Source organism: Rana temporaria, chromosome 6 (genome assembly GCF_905171775.1).
Source record: "Rana temporaria chromosome 6, aRanTem1.1, whole genome shotgun sequence".
Lineage (NCBI taxonomy): Eukaryota > Metazoa > Chordata > Amphibia > Anura > Ranidae > Rana > Rana temporaria.
The window spans coordinates 122868837-122885524 of NC_053494.1; the positions used below are offsets into that span (position 1 = coordinate 122868837).

At 40.5% G+C, this 16688-nt stretch overlaps 1 protein-coding gene across 3 annotated transcripts in view; it reads left to right on the top strand.

Annotated features, from left to right (window-relative positions):
• NRP2 (neuropilin 2) overlaps nucleotides 1-16688 on the top strand; it is a 181308-nt gene that overhangs the window by 149791 nt on the left and 14829 nt on the right. The window contains exon 16 of one of the 3 annotated variants that reach the window (XM_040357294.1): nucleotides 11903-12919. The exons of the other annotated variants lie outside the window; for them this stretch is intronic. Coding sequence (XP_040213228.1) covers nucleotides 11903-12192 — 290 coding nt within the window. The 3' untranslated portion in view covers nucleotides 12193-12919. Of the gene's footprint in view, nucleotides 1-11902; nucleotides 12920-16688 lie in introns of those variants that run through there. 3 annotated transcript variants of the gene reach the window in all.

The following is a 16688-nucleotide window of genomic DNA, read 5'->3' on the forward strand; positions in this document are numbered from 1 at the left end:
TACTGAGCCTGGCAACCCTGATGGGGCCCCCTAGTGGCATGGGGCCCTCGGTCCATGCCTGAGTGCACGAATGGTCAGTCCGCCCCTGCCTACCGGGCACTTTTACCTTCTTCCTGCCCAGGACAATTTTCATCTTTCAACACTGTCACACTTTGAATGACAATTGCGTGGTCATGCAACACTGTACCCATATGAAATTGTTATAATTTTTTTTCACACAAATAGAGCTTTTTTTTTTTGTATTTAATCACCACTGGGTTTTTAATTTTTTGCTAAACAAATGAAAAAATACAGAGAATTGAAAAAAAAATCATACTTTGTTATAAAATTTAGCAAACAGGTTATTTTTCTCCTTCACTGATGTGCGCTGATGAGGTTGCACTGATGGGCACTGATAGGCTGCACTGATGAGCACTGATAGGCTGCACTGACGAGGCGGCACTGTTAGGCACTGATAGGCTGCACTGAAGCGGCACTCATGGGCACTGCTATGTGACACTGATGAGCCTGCACTGGTGGGCACTGATGAGGAGGCACTGGTGAAGATGCCTCCTCATCAGTGTCCACCAGGCACTGATAGGTAACACTGATGAGCACCAATTGGCAGAACTGGTGGGCACTGATTGGCAGCACTGGTGGGCACTGTTGGGACTGCACTTATAATCAGTGCCCTAATTATCAGTGTTGATGTCCCTTTAACTCAAGACAGTTATCAGCTCTCTTTTTCTTTCCTCATGCTATCAGCGTGAGGAAAGAAAAGCTGATTACCGGCTTGTGTTTACGTTGGTGATCAGCAGTCATTGGACACAGTTGTTCACATGGTAAAGGGCCGTCCTTCGGACTCAGTGATCACAGCGTGCACCACCCACACATCACAGGGGGGCATGGGCAGTGCGATCATGGGAGAACGTCCATGTATGCCCTCCCGGAAATTGAAGCCTGCACTGTAGCTGTCCTTCGACTATAGCGCGGACAGGAAGGGGTTAAACCTAAAGAATGGTCCCTACCTCTAGATTAGTCCAGAGCTTCTCAGAAAATCATTTTAATGCTAAGTTAAATTTAACATTCCTATTCTCTGAAAATAATGTTACTTTCGAATAGACCGCTCCATGAGCAATCTTAGAAAATAGATACAGATCAGGGAAATTTATGTTTTTCCTGAAAGCTTTGCAATCCTTCACCTCTATGGTGCCAGTCACACCATCAGTTCTTGGGATTGATCACATGGTCTTTGACTAACGGCTTGGTAGACTGCTGTTCAGGCACAGCCAAATAATCAGTGGAGGCCATGTGACCAGTGCCTTTGGCATGGTAAAGCATTGCAATCCAGAAGAAAGATACATGCCCTTTATGTTTTTCAACATTGGCCAAAGAGATGTTGCTTCAAAATGTTGTTCTAGAGAGTGTAGGTCTGTTTTAGGTGCCAGTGTTCTATAACAGCTTGTTTCTTGTATGTAACGAACCCTTGCAATTTTGTGCAACCGTTGTAAATGTGTAAACCTAAAAATATGCCGAACAAGCTGTGAGCACCCGAGCCCCCCTCCCTTTTTCTCTGGCATTTTGTTTTTGTTCCTCAATTGCTTCTAAAACCAAACAAGAAAAATGCGAGGCTGTGCCAAGACCGTTACTGAATATTTTGCTTGTGCTTCTCAGTCAGAATGATCATGACTTGTGCAACAACAATCTGGCACTCTTTGTTTTTAGCTGTCCCGTCTCTCCGCTGGTCATTGTGTTTATCAGCAATATTTGATTTGTCTCCACGGCTGCTAAGTGTGCTGTTGTATAAAAGCTCCATTATGCAGAAATCCTGCTTGTGAGCTGCTTTTCGCCTTGGCACCTTATTTGGCTATTTTATGTCTGCCTATTCCACAGCATTTTCCTTTTCTATCCGTCTGAGATATTTGTTTTGTTTTCTGTAATTGTTGGCTATAAAAACTGGATTCAAACCTAGAGCCAGTAAAAACATAGCAACAGTTTGGCCTGGTGCATCAGCATGGTTAGTTCTCCAATAGTCATTCTGTCTAATCGCATTATTCACTGAGAATACTGCATATTTCAGCCTGACCAAACCTGAGATAAAACATACCAATGGGATTTTGTGTGTGTGTTTTTTTATTTTATTAAGGATATTGAGTGGACTTTTTTTCTGGGGGAAAGTCCCTGCCCCCGCCTGTGCTGAAAGTAGTGCGTTAAAGATAATGGGGTTGATTTGCTAAAGGCAAATCCACTCTGCACTACAAGTGCACTGTAAATGTACTTGGAAGTGCAATTGCTGTAGATCGCTGTAAATCTGAGGGGAAACTCTAAAATGAGGGGAGGCTCTGCTGATTTTATCATCCAATCATGTGCAAGCTAAAATGCTGTTTTTTATTTTCCTTGCATGTCCCCTTCAGATCTACAGCGAGTGCACTTGTAGTGCAAAGTGCATTTGCCTTTAGTAAATAATCCCCAATATATTTTAGTCTTATATAAAAACAGTTTCACGTTAGGTAATGCTTAATTTTGTAAATACTTATTTATTTGCTTAATGTTGACCATACACTAGTGGATTTTCTAAAAAAAAAAAATTTAGATTAAAATTCTCAGTACATTCAATGGATTGACGGATGTATTTTTAAAAGTACTTCAAAACTTTTATTTGCTTTTAACAATTGATTAAGCAAGGAATAGACTTTCACAAAAAAAACAAGTTCACTCTAAGGCCTCGTACACACGGCCGAGGAACTCGACGTGCCAAACACATCGAGTTCCTCGGCCTATGGCCCCCGTATACACGACCAGTTTCCTCGGCAGAATTCAGCTTCCGACCGAGTTTCTGGCTGAATTCTGCCGAGGAAACTGGTCGTGTGTACACTTTCGGCCGAGGAAGCCGACGAGGAGCTCGGCGAGGAAATAGAGAACATGTTCTCTATTTCCTCGTTGTTCTATGGGAGCTCTCGTCCCGCCGAGCTCCTCGGTGGCTTCAGGGCTGAACTGGCCGAGGAACTCAATGTGTTTGGCACGTCGAGTTCCTCGGCCGTGTGTACGAGGCCTAAGAGTTGGTTCACACTAGGGCGACACGACTTCCAGCGCGACTTTCAGAGGCGACTCCGACACGACTTGAGCATGAACCACAGGGCCATCTGGGGCGATTTACAACACGACTTGAAGTCGTCTCCAGGACAGGAGACTTTCCAGTGGCCAATCAAACAACAATCAGCTCTAGGGGAGGGAGGGGGAGGGAGAGGTTTGCCTGAGAAATGTATGTTATCTTCCTGGAAAGTCGCTTCAGTTAGACAGTGATCAGACTTGGATCAGACTTCCATTGAAATCAATGGGTACAAATCGCCTACAAGTTGGATTGAAGTAGTACAGGAACTTCTTTTGAAGTCGGAGCGACTCGAGTCGTGTGTATTAAAACTGCTCCCATTCACTTGCATTGTTTTTCTCGACACCGCGACTTGGGACGCCCTTAGGCGACTTCAAGTCGGATCCCAAGTCGCCCCAGTGTGAACCGGCTCTCGAATTTTCTCATCACTGCAGTCAAAAACAAACATCGATTTGACCCCACTGTTAATTAGGAAATCAAACTAACGCTCTTAAAATAAAAGTAAATAAAGAATGAGATTTACTAAAAGTGCACAATCTAGTGTAGGCTCTGCATATAAACCAATCAGCTCTCTTCCAGGTTTTATTGTCAAAATTCTGAGTGCTCCAGTTTTAGTAAAAATCCCCCAAAGAGTCTTCCTGTTTAAATTGAAGGGGCTACAACACTAGATTGAACAGCAGGAGGTGAACTGAGGAACTGTGACTTGTGAAGACTTATATACCATATATATATATATATATATATATATATATATATATATATATATATATATATATATATATATATATATATATATATATTCAAATGCTTATGGACACCTGACCATCAACACCCACATGAGCTTTTTTGGACATTCCATACCAAAACCGTGCACATGGCTATGGTTATGCCCCTCAGCCCTTTCCTCTACCACAACCACCTTGGTGGGAATGGGAATGCTTTGCACAAGATTTTGGATTCTGTCAGTGTGACTTTTGCCATTTAGCCAAAAGAGCATTTGTGAGATCCGGTATGAAACCGACTCAGTCTTGTATTTCATACCAAAGATGGCTTAATTGGGTTGAGATCAGGGCTTTGTGCAGACCACTCACACCATACTCACCAAACTGTGGTATAATAGATCTGGCTTTGTGCACAGTCATGCTCAGTCAGAAAATAGTCTCCCCCAAACTGTTGCCCACAAGGTTTATAAAGCATGTTTGTATGCTGTAGCATTAACAATATTCTTCACTGGAAACATCTGAATTCAGTCTAAAGTGGTAAGAATGAGCATATACGGATATAGACACTGCATCCCAATTTAAATTGAAAAACAAAAGGGGAGGGCAGGAGGTCACATACCTCGGGATTTTAACGGTGTCAAAGGTAAATAGAATGACCAGGTACTGATCAACACAGAAATTAGAAAAAAATAAATACAAAATTAATAAAAACATGAGACAGTACATATCCAACAGATTTAGTTATTCCTAAGAGGGTACATGTATAAGACCATTTTTCTCGACATGTTTCGCTCCCAAAAGAGCTTCTCCAGGAGATGAATTTATGGCATTTTAATGTACAGCAATCGACAATATTTAAAGTACTTGTCAATCTGATTGATTAAAAACACATGGAAGATGTGCCGAAAGTTTCCAACCCCCCAAAAAAGTGAGGATCACACACAATACTGTAGATGGGAAAGAAAAGACAAGAGACGGGTGTCTGCACTTTAAATATAGTCTATATAGAATCAATACATAAGCGTAGGGCATAGTATGCACCAGTAATCCAAAATGCAGACTCAGTCTGTACAGCGAGGGAAAAGACCAAACCGAGGTTGTAAAGGGGAAACAGGGCTAACCCAACAGGAGGGATTTCCATATAGCTGGTTTCCATACATTTTTGGCCACACAACACAAAAAGTAAAGTGTACATTGCAAGCAACTGGCAGCAACTAGTCTGTCATATTTCCCTCATCAGGTTATATTCAACTGGAACCTGATTGGTAGCTATAGATTACTTCACATTGCAGTTTGCTTATTTTATTGTCATGTTGAACAAGCCCACTGTTATTTTAAATCAGAACTATAACAGGCTACTGAGGAATTGAATTATGTTTATTCTTTACATTTTGTCTTTTTTAGGCTGAATTACTGTAGTCTTAGTTTGGGCATATATGCTTAGTGGTTGATTTAATAAAGGCAAATTGACTGTGCACTCTGCACGTGTAGTTGCTCCACTTAGTAGCTTAGTAAATGAGCAGATGCTCTGCTGACTTCCATTATCCAATCCTGTGCAAGCAAAAATGCTGTTTTTTCTTTTCCTTGCACGTGATTGGGTAGTCTCATATACTCCACGTTGTCCCTGTCTTTGCCTGCAATGTCTTTGTGATTGAAAAGTTGGTGAAAAATGTTTGGTTTCCTCTATTGTAAAAACTGATTAAGTGATATGGCTCACTTTGGCTGCTTTATATTCCACCAGTAACAATTTTAGTTAAAAGTATTTTATTTTATTTTTTTAAAGTGATAAACCAGCACACTATAAATAGTTTTTTAGATTCCCAAAAATGGTTTCCTTGTTACCACTATCACCTATTACATTTGAGATCACTTTATATAACAAGAATAAACAGTGAGGCCTCGTACGCACGACCGAGGAACTCGTCGGAAAAGACATCGTTTTCCTCGACAAGTTCCTTGTTAGGCTTGTCGAGGAACTCGACAAGCTTGCTTTGCGTACACACTGTCAAGAGCTTGTTCTCTTTTTTCCTCCACAGTTTCCTCGATGAAAAACGTACACACGACCGTTTTCCTCGGCAAAAAAGCTCTCCCACCAAGTTTCTTGATGGAATCTGTCGAGTTTCTCGGTCGTGTGTACGAGGGCTCATATGAAAGACTCCAAAGACATGCTGATAGGTTAATTGGCTTCTGTTTAAAATTGGCTCTAGTATATGAATGTGAGTTAGGGACCTTAGATTGTAAGCTCCTTGAGGGTAGGGACCGATGTGAATGTACAATGTATATGTAAAACGCTGCAAAAATTGACAGCGCTATATAAGTACTTAAATAATAATAATAATGAAAGCAGCATTTTCTCATTAGCTTGTAGGCAGCCATGTTTAGCTATAGTATCCTCTTTTGTGTACAGTACTTCAATCGTTTTTTTCTTTGATAGTATGATCATCTTCTCTCTTATGGGTTGTCAGTGCTGCTGCTTTGCTTTATAGCATATGTGAGAAATTTAACTTGCTTGAAAAAGAAGGTCACTGTGAGGTCAAGCTTTTTTCATTATTTCTACGGCTGTTTTAGTTCCATTATACAAGATGTGCCTGTACATATTTTATGCTGCTGAGGTTTTGAAGCCACATACTATTATTCTATTTCCATCCTGTTAATCTTTCTGGCGACATTGTTGTCTGTAATTAATATCGATAAAGCTGTTCAAATTTTGAAGGCAACCCATTTTTCCCCAGAAAGCAGATTCTTAGAGCACAACAAAACTTTAAATTATGCAATCTGCAATTGAGAAAACTACATTTTTTTTTTTTTGTTTAGTCTGAAGAACAAATCTTTTGTAGGCTCTGAATTATGAATAGCTACACAGAGGTTGACTTACCCTTGAGAAGATGAAAAAAAAAATAGTGAATTGCCTTTTCTGGTTAAGTTGACAAATTAGGAAAGTGAACAGTATTGCTGAGCAAGCATCGTATAGACACATCTACATGATAAGGAATTTTGGCTGACCCAGTGTTATTGGAAACTGTATATTTCTTCAAGGTCCAACTTGAATTCTGTGGTATTTTATATACCTCTAAGAATGTTTACAGGACGTCTCCTGGCAAACAGTTTAGCTAAGGCTAGTTTAGCTCAGATGGAAGCAAGCTGCAAAGCTTTTGATTTTAATCATCTTCTTGTTTTGCTCCCTAAGGCTTAAAGTGAACCTGTGGATAGTCAAGTGTTTTTAAAATCATTAACAGCCAGTTAAACAACTATCAGTGATCTCAGTAGCTGCATGTACTGTGAAATAATTCATCCTCAAAGATTACAAAAGAGACTCTGAAGACAGTTTTCAGTTGGTTCAAACAGCTTACAGGATCTGTTGTATGTTTACATCAGAAGGCTGTCAGGATGCTGAGATTTTGCTCCCAGAGAAAACAAGCAGCGTGGAGCTGTGATTTAAGAGCCTGTGTTGAGAACTTTGAAGATGAAATTCTCCACAATTCCATTAGCTACCAAGGTCTGTGAGGACTAGTTTTAAAGTTCATTTCCTGCTTGTTTAGAATATGTACATACTCTACTGTGCATAATCTAGGCAAACGTTAAACTTATATGAGAATTTAGAGTCTGCCACTGCTGAGTTTGCCTTCTGGGAATGCTAGTTGCCTGGCTGTTTCTGTTTCTAGTGACTTTAGTCACTACTAGAAACAGGTATGCAAAATTCTGATTCCACTTTTTTCTACACATGCTTTCTCCAGACCAAATTATGGAATCCAGAGACAGTCAGACATTTTGTAGAAGAAGGAGGCTAGCACGGATAACCTCCATATTTCACAAGTTTTGTTTATTTTTAACCAGAGTAGGTCAAAGTTAATATTCCTGTCTGATTTTTATTTCTGGCGGTGAACCCCACAAGACATCTTCTCTCTTTTTCTGTCCCTGTCACACCCCTTTAAGCAGGGCTTTTTTACTTAGAGAATATGTGAAGGTACTCCCCCCTTCTGAGTCACCCCTTGTCTCTGCCCCTACCCACCAGTCTCGGTTCCAGTCCTTGCCCACCTCCCAGTACAGCTCCTTTTTAGATAATACAAAACAAGATATAATTTTGTGGTTCTAAGTAAGTTGTGTGGAATTTGTGAATGATAACAAGAAAAGCAGTAAAGTAGATCCCCTGAAGCCAACAACAATAGAGCCCCCTCAACAAAATACCCCAAGAAACAATAGATCCACCCCATCAGCAATAGACCCCAGCAGGCAGCAATAAATCTCCCAGCAGTCAGCATCAGTAGACTCTCTAGCAGTAATAGATCCCTTAACAGGATCTATTGTCACTGGCTGCTGGAGTGTCTATGGAGCCTAAAGAGTAGGTCTCTCCCAGCAACAAAATATACCCCCTCCAGAAACAATGGGTCCCCCCCAACAACAATAGACCCCCCCCCCAACAACTATAGATCCCATCCAGCAACAATGGATCCCCTCCAGCAACAATAAATCCTCTCCAGCAATAATAAATCCTCATCAGTGACAAAAGTTTTCCCAGCAGACCCTCCATTACACACCATCACCCCTTGCCATTTCATACATTTCGTGCTGGAGGTGCCGGAAATGCGCCCTCCTACGTTCCTGCTGAAAAAAAGCCCTGCCTTTAAGTAATGTGAGTATGGTTGTAGACAGGGGAGAATGGGCAGCAATAAAATCATTGTTAGAAGTTCAAACCCTAAAAATCTATTTTATTTAAATATCCAATAGGGACACAAATATATAAGTAAAATCTAACCCGTCCCATCTCTTATCAAAATGAAAATGTTTTCATAAAGAAATGAGTGTGACATTCACCAAACATACACTGAGGCCTCGTACACAAGACCGAGTTTCTCGGCAAAAACCAGCAAGAAACTTGCTGGGATTTTTTTTTTGCCGAGGAAACCGGTCGTGTGTACATTTTTCGACGAGGAAACTGTCTGGGAACCCGTCGAGCCAAAAAGAGAGCATGTCTTCTTTTTCCTCGACGGGAATGGAGAAACTTGCCTTGTCGAGTTCCTCGACAGCCTAACAAGGAACTCGACAAGGAAAACGATGTGTTTTGTCCGTCGAGTTCCTCGGGCGTGTGTACGAGGCTTGAGGGTTTATGTTCCTGGTGCAAGCATTTTAAATTACAGCAATTTAGTTACCTGCAGGGAACGTCACATTTACTAATACACCCAAGCTTACAGATCATTTGTACAATTCTAGTAGACAGATAACTGCTGCTTCTTATTTTTGCACAATTATTTTGAAATCTTCCTTTCTTGGAGCTTGCAGTACCTCCGATGCACCAATAGAACCTATAAGGTGAAGATGATACAATTAAAGCAGATATTGTTAGAGGATTATGGTTTTCGTAGGCTCAGCTAGTGAAGCAAGTTACTTGTCCGAATCTGACACCACTATGATTTGCGTTTGCTTTCTGAAATAATCTGTAAAACATAAGTCAGGTGTGAAATCATTCTTTTAGAAAAAATAAAATACGTTTTTCCCAATTTGAATGGTTTCATCTTACTGTGGTTTTAAACCCAAAACCAAAATGTATTACATTGCAGCTTTCCAGTGATTAGATGTGATAGCTACATTACTTTTCATGTTTTTGGTATTTTTTTCCCTCTGTTTTCACCTGTGATCTGACCAATAACATACTTCATTAGAGTGTCCTCACTCTGGATAAAGGAGCACATGGGCACCTTTGGACAGAAACATTTCCAGTCTAAACGGAGGGGATTGTTGGCAGATTTAAATACACTAACAAAATTTCAATTAAACTCCAGCTCATACTTCCTAATCAGTTTTTTTTCTCCATTTGGGATAAATATTTTACATAAATAAAAGCTGAGCATTGTAAGCATCCCTGCTAGTGATAAATGGTTTGTCTCCTCTCTGTAACTGATCCATTCTGCTAGAGAGCTTGTTCTTTAAAAAAAGCTCACAGTAGACTTATTGGCCAGCTCACCAGGTGAAAATAGAGGGCCAAATCCTCAAAAATCCTGCCTAACTTATCTTTTCCCATTTAAGTTACACTGACTTAAAATTTCTACCTAAGTGCCCGATCCACAAAGCACTTACCTAGAAATTTCAGGCCGTGTAACTTAAATGTCTCCGGCGCAAGGCGGTCCTCTTCTGCAGGGGGCGATGACAATTTAAATGAGGCGCGCTCCCGCGCCGGCCGTACTGCGCATGCTCGTGACGTCATTTTCCCGACGGGCAGCGCGCGAAATTACGTTACGTCGGGCTTTGTGGATTGCGACGGGACAATAAAGTTGCGTCGGGTAAAAAAAAAGTTACGCGCCGGGAAAAAAATTCAAAATTTAAAAAAAAATTGCGGCGATCGAAAAAAAGATCTGTTTTTACAAGGTGTTACTAGTTTACACTTTGTAAAAGCAGAACTAATTTTACGTATGCAAACGTAAACTTACGCAGAAAACACAAAGCTGAAAAGCTTTGTGGATCTCCGTAAGTCCTCATTTGCATACGCAAAGCGGCATTTCAATGAGAAATGCCCCCAGCGGCGGATGCGGTACTGCATCCTAAGATCTGACAGTGTAAGTGTCTTACAGATGTCGGATCTTCTGCCTATCTTTGGAAAACTGCTTCTGAGGATCAGTTCCAAAGATAGGCACAGGGATACGCAGGCTGAACAGCAGTTCCGCCTGCGTATCCCTTTTGAGGATTTGGCCCCGAATGTCTAAAAAAGAAAATCAATTCAGCCATCATATCTAACAAATGGTAAGCTTCAATGTAATAAATGTTTGCTTTGGGGTTTAATATCACTTTAACTATTTTAGTGAAATGTCTTCCAACATGTTTTGCATGGTTTTATCCATATTGATGTACATTTTTTTAATAACAGATATTTGCATATGACAAAATCCAAAACATATTGCACATTTGGCTCTTTTAAATACATAGAAATGTTCATTGAGCCTATTGTAATTGCTGTCATAATATGTCTGTATCTTGAAGTGTATGTCAATCCTAGCAATGAACTAATTTGTTCCCTTTTGGTCTGTTAAATAAAGCATTGAAAAAGGTATTTCATATCTGTTTGCAGATAAGTGCCTGTTGATCCTCACAGAAATCCAGTGAGCTGCGCACACTGCAGTATTATCTCAGTCAGTGTTATCAGCCCTGCCTGGTTTAACTCCATGAGCAATAGAACACCTCCTTCTATTTTATGGGGATGAGGACAGGGGGAAGTGTTTGGAAGTCCTAACACACTGTGGGGTTGATTTATTAAAACTGGAGAGTGTAAGATCTAGTACAGCTCTGTATAGAAACCAATCAGCTTCCATTTTTTTTCTCAGTGATATTAGGCTTTGAGAGTAATAGTTTAGTGATAGTTTTGCAGAGTAGCAAAACTATCATCCCTCCTGTCGAGTGGCCCCAGAGCAAGCAGCTTGCTATGGGGGCACCCAGGCAGGTTCACTTCCAAGCCGCTGCATTGCTTGTCCATTCACACACAGACCCGTGCCTCAGCCTCGTTCCCTCTCTTTCCTCTTTTGCTCCCTGGCTGTGATTCACAGCAGCAGGAGCCCATGGCTCCCACTGCTGTCTCAGCCAATGAGGAGGAGAGTGCCGGGAGAGCCAAGACTTTTGTGCACAATGCTCGAGGAGGATTGGACTCTGGAGGAAGAATATGCTCAGGTAAGTATGGGGGGGGGGGTGCTGCACAGAGAAGTTTTTTTTTCCTTCATGCATAGAATGCATACAAAAAAAAAAAAGCTTTGAGCCTTTAGAACCACTTTGAATAAACAAACTGAAGTTCAAATCTTAATGGCTACCATGGGTGAAGAGATGTCATGCAGTGATTTTGGGATATATCAGAGCAGTTTAATTGTTGTTGGGTTTAGATACACTTCAAGTTGGACAGCAATATGCTAGAATAATATAGCTATGCCACTAAAATATATATTTAAAAGTAAATGGTGTTTAGATCTGCAAACAGGTTAATAATTAATTTATTGTGTTATATTTGAAATATGTAACAGCTTAGTTGTTAAATTATAGGGAAAAAAGCATGTATGATTTCTCAGTTTAAGTCCACCAACATCCCACCTAGCAACGCTCTTCTGTGTCTCTCCACCAGGGGGCACCCTTCTACCAGGGAGCGAGCCCACAGTGGACACGGTGTCAGTGCAGCCCATCCCAGTCTACTGGTATTACGTTATGGCAGCAGGAGGCGCTGTTCTGGTACTGGTCTCCGTCGCACTGGCCTTGGTGCTCCACTACCACCGATTCCGCTATGCGGCCAAGAAGAGCGACCCAGCCATCACCTACAAATCCTCACATTACACCAACGGTGCACCACTGGCAGTGGAGCCTACTTTAACTATAAAACTAGAGCAAGATGATCCCGACCAGAGCTCGCGATGCTGAGTGCAAGGCGGATGCTGGATCTAGACTTAACAGACTCAAGAACTGTTGGCTCAATTTGCACTTTTTTCCTCCAAACCCTTATGCCCCAATGATACTTTATTCTGAAGACTTTAAGAAATGAACCCATAGACATCTCACCCCTCGTTGACTGTCTCTAAAATCTAATGCTGCATCTTGGAATACATTTGAGAAGAAGGCGAAATGCCTTTACGAACCTGAATGCTCTTCGTTTTTATTTTATTTTTTGAAAGACAAGTTTTTTTCCAAGCTTTGTTTATAATTTTTCCCCCAGACGGAAACAAAATTTGCCTGAGAACATGAAGGAAAGTCAGAAGAGTGTAGAAATCTATCTATATTCTGTGTGTAAGAGATAGCATGTGTGAGCAGTGGTGAAAACCACAAATTAAACTAGGCAAGCAATGGTAATGTATTACAGCGAGCTCTCATTGCAGTCCTTCATATAATGAATCTAATTCTAGTCCTTCATGGCAGCTAATAAACATAAAGAGACTCTGTCAGAAACCAATATACCTGTGTTAGAAGGCTCTGATTGAAGCTGCTATTTCTTGAATTACAAAGCCCATACTGATTGCAGGACAGTACCGTAATCGTAATTCAACCTACTTGCCCTAGGATTATTATGCGGCCCTTATGTTGGGGAATGTCTGCTTCCATCAGTGACTTCTGCTTTTCTGCTTCCTAACAGATGATCTTTTATTTAGTCTTTTTGCTGCCTTTCTGGATTTCTAGTTCAAATCTAGATGATCTTAAAACCTCTTGAAAGCTACTTCTGATTTACTGTATTTCAACCCACTTATTACTGTATTTCTGAAGATTGTTCACCTGCTAATTTAAAGGAAGCCTGTCCTGGAAGAAATATATTGAATGCAATTAATGTCTTCCTTCTGAACATGCTACTTAGATGGCTATCTCTTACTTCAGTACTTTGAGGCCCCGTACACACGGCCGAGGAACTCGACGTGCCAAACACATCGCGTTCCTCGGCGAGTTCAGCCCTGAAGCCGCCGAGGAGCTTGGCGGGCCGAGAGCTCCCATAGAACAACGAGGAAATAGAGAACATGTTCTCTATTTCCTCGTCGGCTTCCTCAGCGAAATTGTACACACGGCCGGGTTTCTCGGCAGAATTCAGCCAGAAACTCGGTCGGAAGCTGAATTCTGCCGAGGAAACTGGTCGTGTGTACGGGGCTTCAGAGTCACTGATTTTGAACAAGTAAACCAAGCTGACCTGGCCTGCATACTTTTTTCCTGGTCAGTGGGGTTAATTTACTTAAAAAACTAAGGCAGGTTCACTTTGCAAAGTGTATTTTTACATTCAACAGAGAATGATCGGTTAGCTTTAAAAATAGGGTTAAGATGTTCAAGCAAGGACCATGATTGGACATAAAAAGTGATCACGGTTTTACCTTAATTACTAAACTATGTATGCATACACTTTGCAAAGTAAAGGTTCACCATGCTACCGCTGAACCGCTTGTACTCTTTTAGTAAATCAATCTTAGTGACTTAGAAAGCCTAGGTCAATGGATCAACATAGTAGCCAAACTAGCATTTTCTGAAGATAGTAGCTTATGTAATCCTCTCAGCATAGGTTTCTGTAAACGTGGCAAAGGCTGATTAAAATATAAGTCATTTTGTGGATTATGCAACCAATGATTAGGAAGAGAAAAATAAAAAAAAGTAGATGACTTTTCTAAATGCTGCCCTACGGATAAACAGGACGTAAAATACAGCTTTCTGAGCTCTCTAGAATACATTTAGACAGATTTAGTCCATATATGCAATTAATAAACATGATAATATTTTGTACTTTACAAATGCACTTTTTTATTTACATTTTGCAAAATAACATATTAAACGCTAGGCAGTTTATACTCCGAAAATAATTTTTTGGTCAGATCATCCATAATACACATCAGTGTTGTTGTTGCAAACCAAAATGGTCAACTCTTTTTATGGAGCAACACAGGTTGCTTTTATTCACTTTCTAGCACAAGATTAACCTCTTGCCTCCTTATTTGCAACACATTGGGGCATATTTACTGATGGAGAAGAGACTAGTCACCTAATAATGTGAAGTTGTGTTGACTATAGTTATCCAAACATGCACAAGCATTTTATTGCATGTGATTGGGTATTTAAAGTATTCATAATTTCACCTTATACACTAAGCTAAGTGATTATCCATTTTGCAAAGTAAACAAGTGAAAAATCTCTTCTCCTTAAAGCCAGAAAATAAATCTGCTCCATGTATGGCTGGCATTAGTAAATCAACCTAATGGATTTCAGTGTGGTATAAGCCATTTTTCAACAAGTTAGGTTAATGTTGTGCTCCAAATTGTTAAAAAAGTGTCCTCAGCCTTTATCACTGAGTGGACCAGGGGCATGCGACAGATCAGTAAAGCACAGTGGGTTGATTTGTAAAAAAAACTACTGTATGAAAAATATTTAGGTTGCCTATATAGCCACTGGTTTGCTTTTATGGCCTGACTCAAATCTATATGGTTGCTAAAAGCTCTGGAAAGTACCATCATTAAAAGATCTCACAAGGTCTGAAATACATATCATTGTTCAGAGAGTTACCATTGTTAATGACCAGGTAGAGTCAGAGGAAGAGCGACCTCACACTTATCATCACATTCATTTGTGGTGAGATTGCATCTCAATGGCTTCTTCTCCTCCTCTACTAAGCTTCTGCTTTATGCCCTCTTAGCCATCTTGTGTTGGCAGTCGTTGCTCAGTCTGTGAATTAACCAGTGTTTTGTTAAAAATCAAAAAGCTGTGTATATTATTTTTATGTATTATTTTTGCTGCCTTATCTAGTCATGACTATGTTTTACATGACTCTGATTAATGAGATTCTTGTCAAGAAATAGAATTTTTCAATATACAAGACATGCATCAGTGCAGATGTCACTTTGCAGCAATATATCCATTGAATTAACAAGGCATTAAAATTACTATACAGAGGCTTGTAACATTCAAAATAATACACCAAGCAAAGGAATGCACAACAGTACATATTGGGAAATTGGGCTTTTATAGCCCAGTAATTCACTTGGCTAACCTACTGCTTGTTATATTTAACCCATACTTGCCCACGTCAATATTATCAATCATTATATGAGGCTAAATAATATTGAGCTTACAGAAGAGATAACCATAGTTAGTCCATGCTATGGTCACTAACAGTGTAAGTAACTGACAGGTACTTGTTAATACATTTCTTTAAGACCTTACCATTAGGCACTGTATGCACATGTCTATAGATGGCAGAGACAAAGCAGTGGCCTTTTCCTGATCATACTTTTCCTCTGTCATTAATAAGAAAAGTGAAAAGGCTAATTTAAACATATTCACAAAAATCTAAGGCCTCGTACACACGACCGAGAAACTCGACGGGCGAAACACATCGTTTTGCTCGTCGAGTTCCTTGTGAAGCCGTCGAGGAACTCGACAAGCCAATTTTCTCCATTCCTGGAAATAGAGAACATGCTTTCTTTTTGGCTCGTCGAGTTTCTCGACAGTTTCCTCAACGAAAATGTACACACGACCGGTTTCCTCTGCAGAAAAATATCTCCCAGCAAGTTTCTTGCTGGTTTTTGCCGAGAAACTCGGTCGTGTGTATGAGGCCTAAGCCAGTGTAGCAGCAGGAAAGGGGAAATGTTCTATTCAATAGAGGTGAACTTAGTAGAAAGAGATTACTTACAGTGTTAAAAATTGTGTGCTCATAGGGAATAGTGGTGCTATTCTTTATAGCATTCATTTTCTTTTTTTCACTGATGGTAAGCATTCACAGAATGTAAATATTTTCTGTATTTTACCATCAGTAAAAAAGGAATAACAAATGAAAAATAAGTGGAGTTTTTCTTGGCTGTGGTGAGAGTTCTTGAAATCCTTGTGGATGGGTTTCATCAATGAAGTGCCAGATATACTTACCTTACATATCTAAAATTAAAAATGGGCTTCAGTCACATGTGCCAAATATAAAGGTAAGCAGCTTCAAAAACTGTAGCTGCTGACTTTTCAAAGAGACTTGTCCAAGCATCCAGCACCATCTTCACCTGGACTGATTCTTTACCAGTCTTCGGGTCCCTGGCATTGGTATTCTAGCTGTGGGCAACCATCTGTGACTGCTTGCAGGTTCACAGCTGGCTGCCCACTGCACATGCGCAAGCCACGCTGTCTTTGTGAATAATCCTGCTGCGCTCTGGGACCTGTCATGTGTTCCAGAAAGTTGAGGGCAGGGAGGGGGGAACTTCCACTTAGATTGCCTGGGCAGAAGAAGGATCAGGTACCTGTGAAAACTAGGTTCCCCCTCCCCCCAAAAAATGTATCCAAATGTGGCAGAGGAGTGGGGAAGGAGGAGGAAGAGTGGAACTTCCCCTTTTGGGTGAAGTTCTGCTTTAAGACCATAATTAAATAGACCTTATACTATCACTTGTAAAATAAAATTACACTGCCATGGCAACTTGATT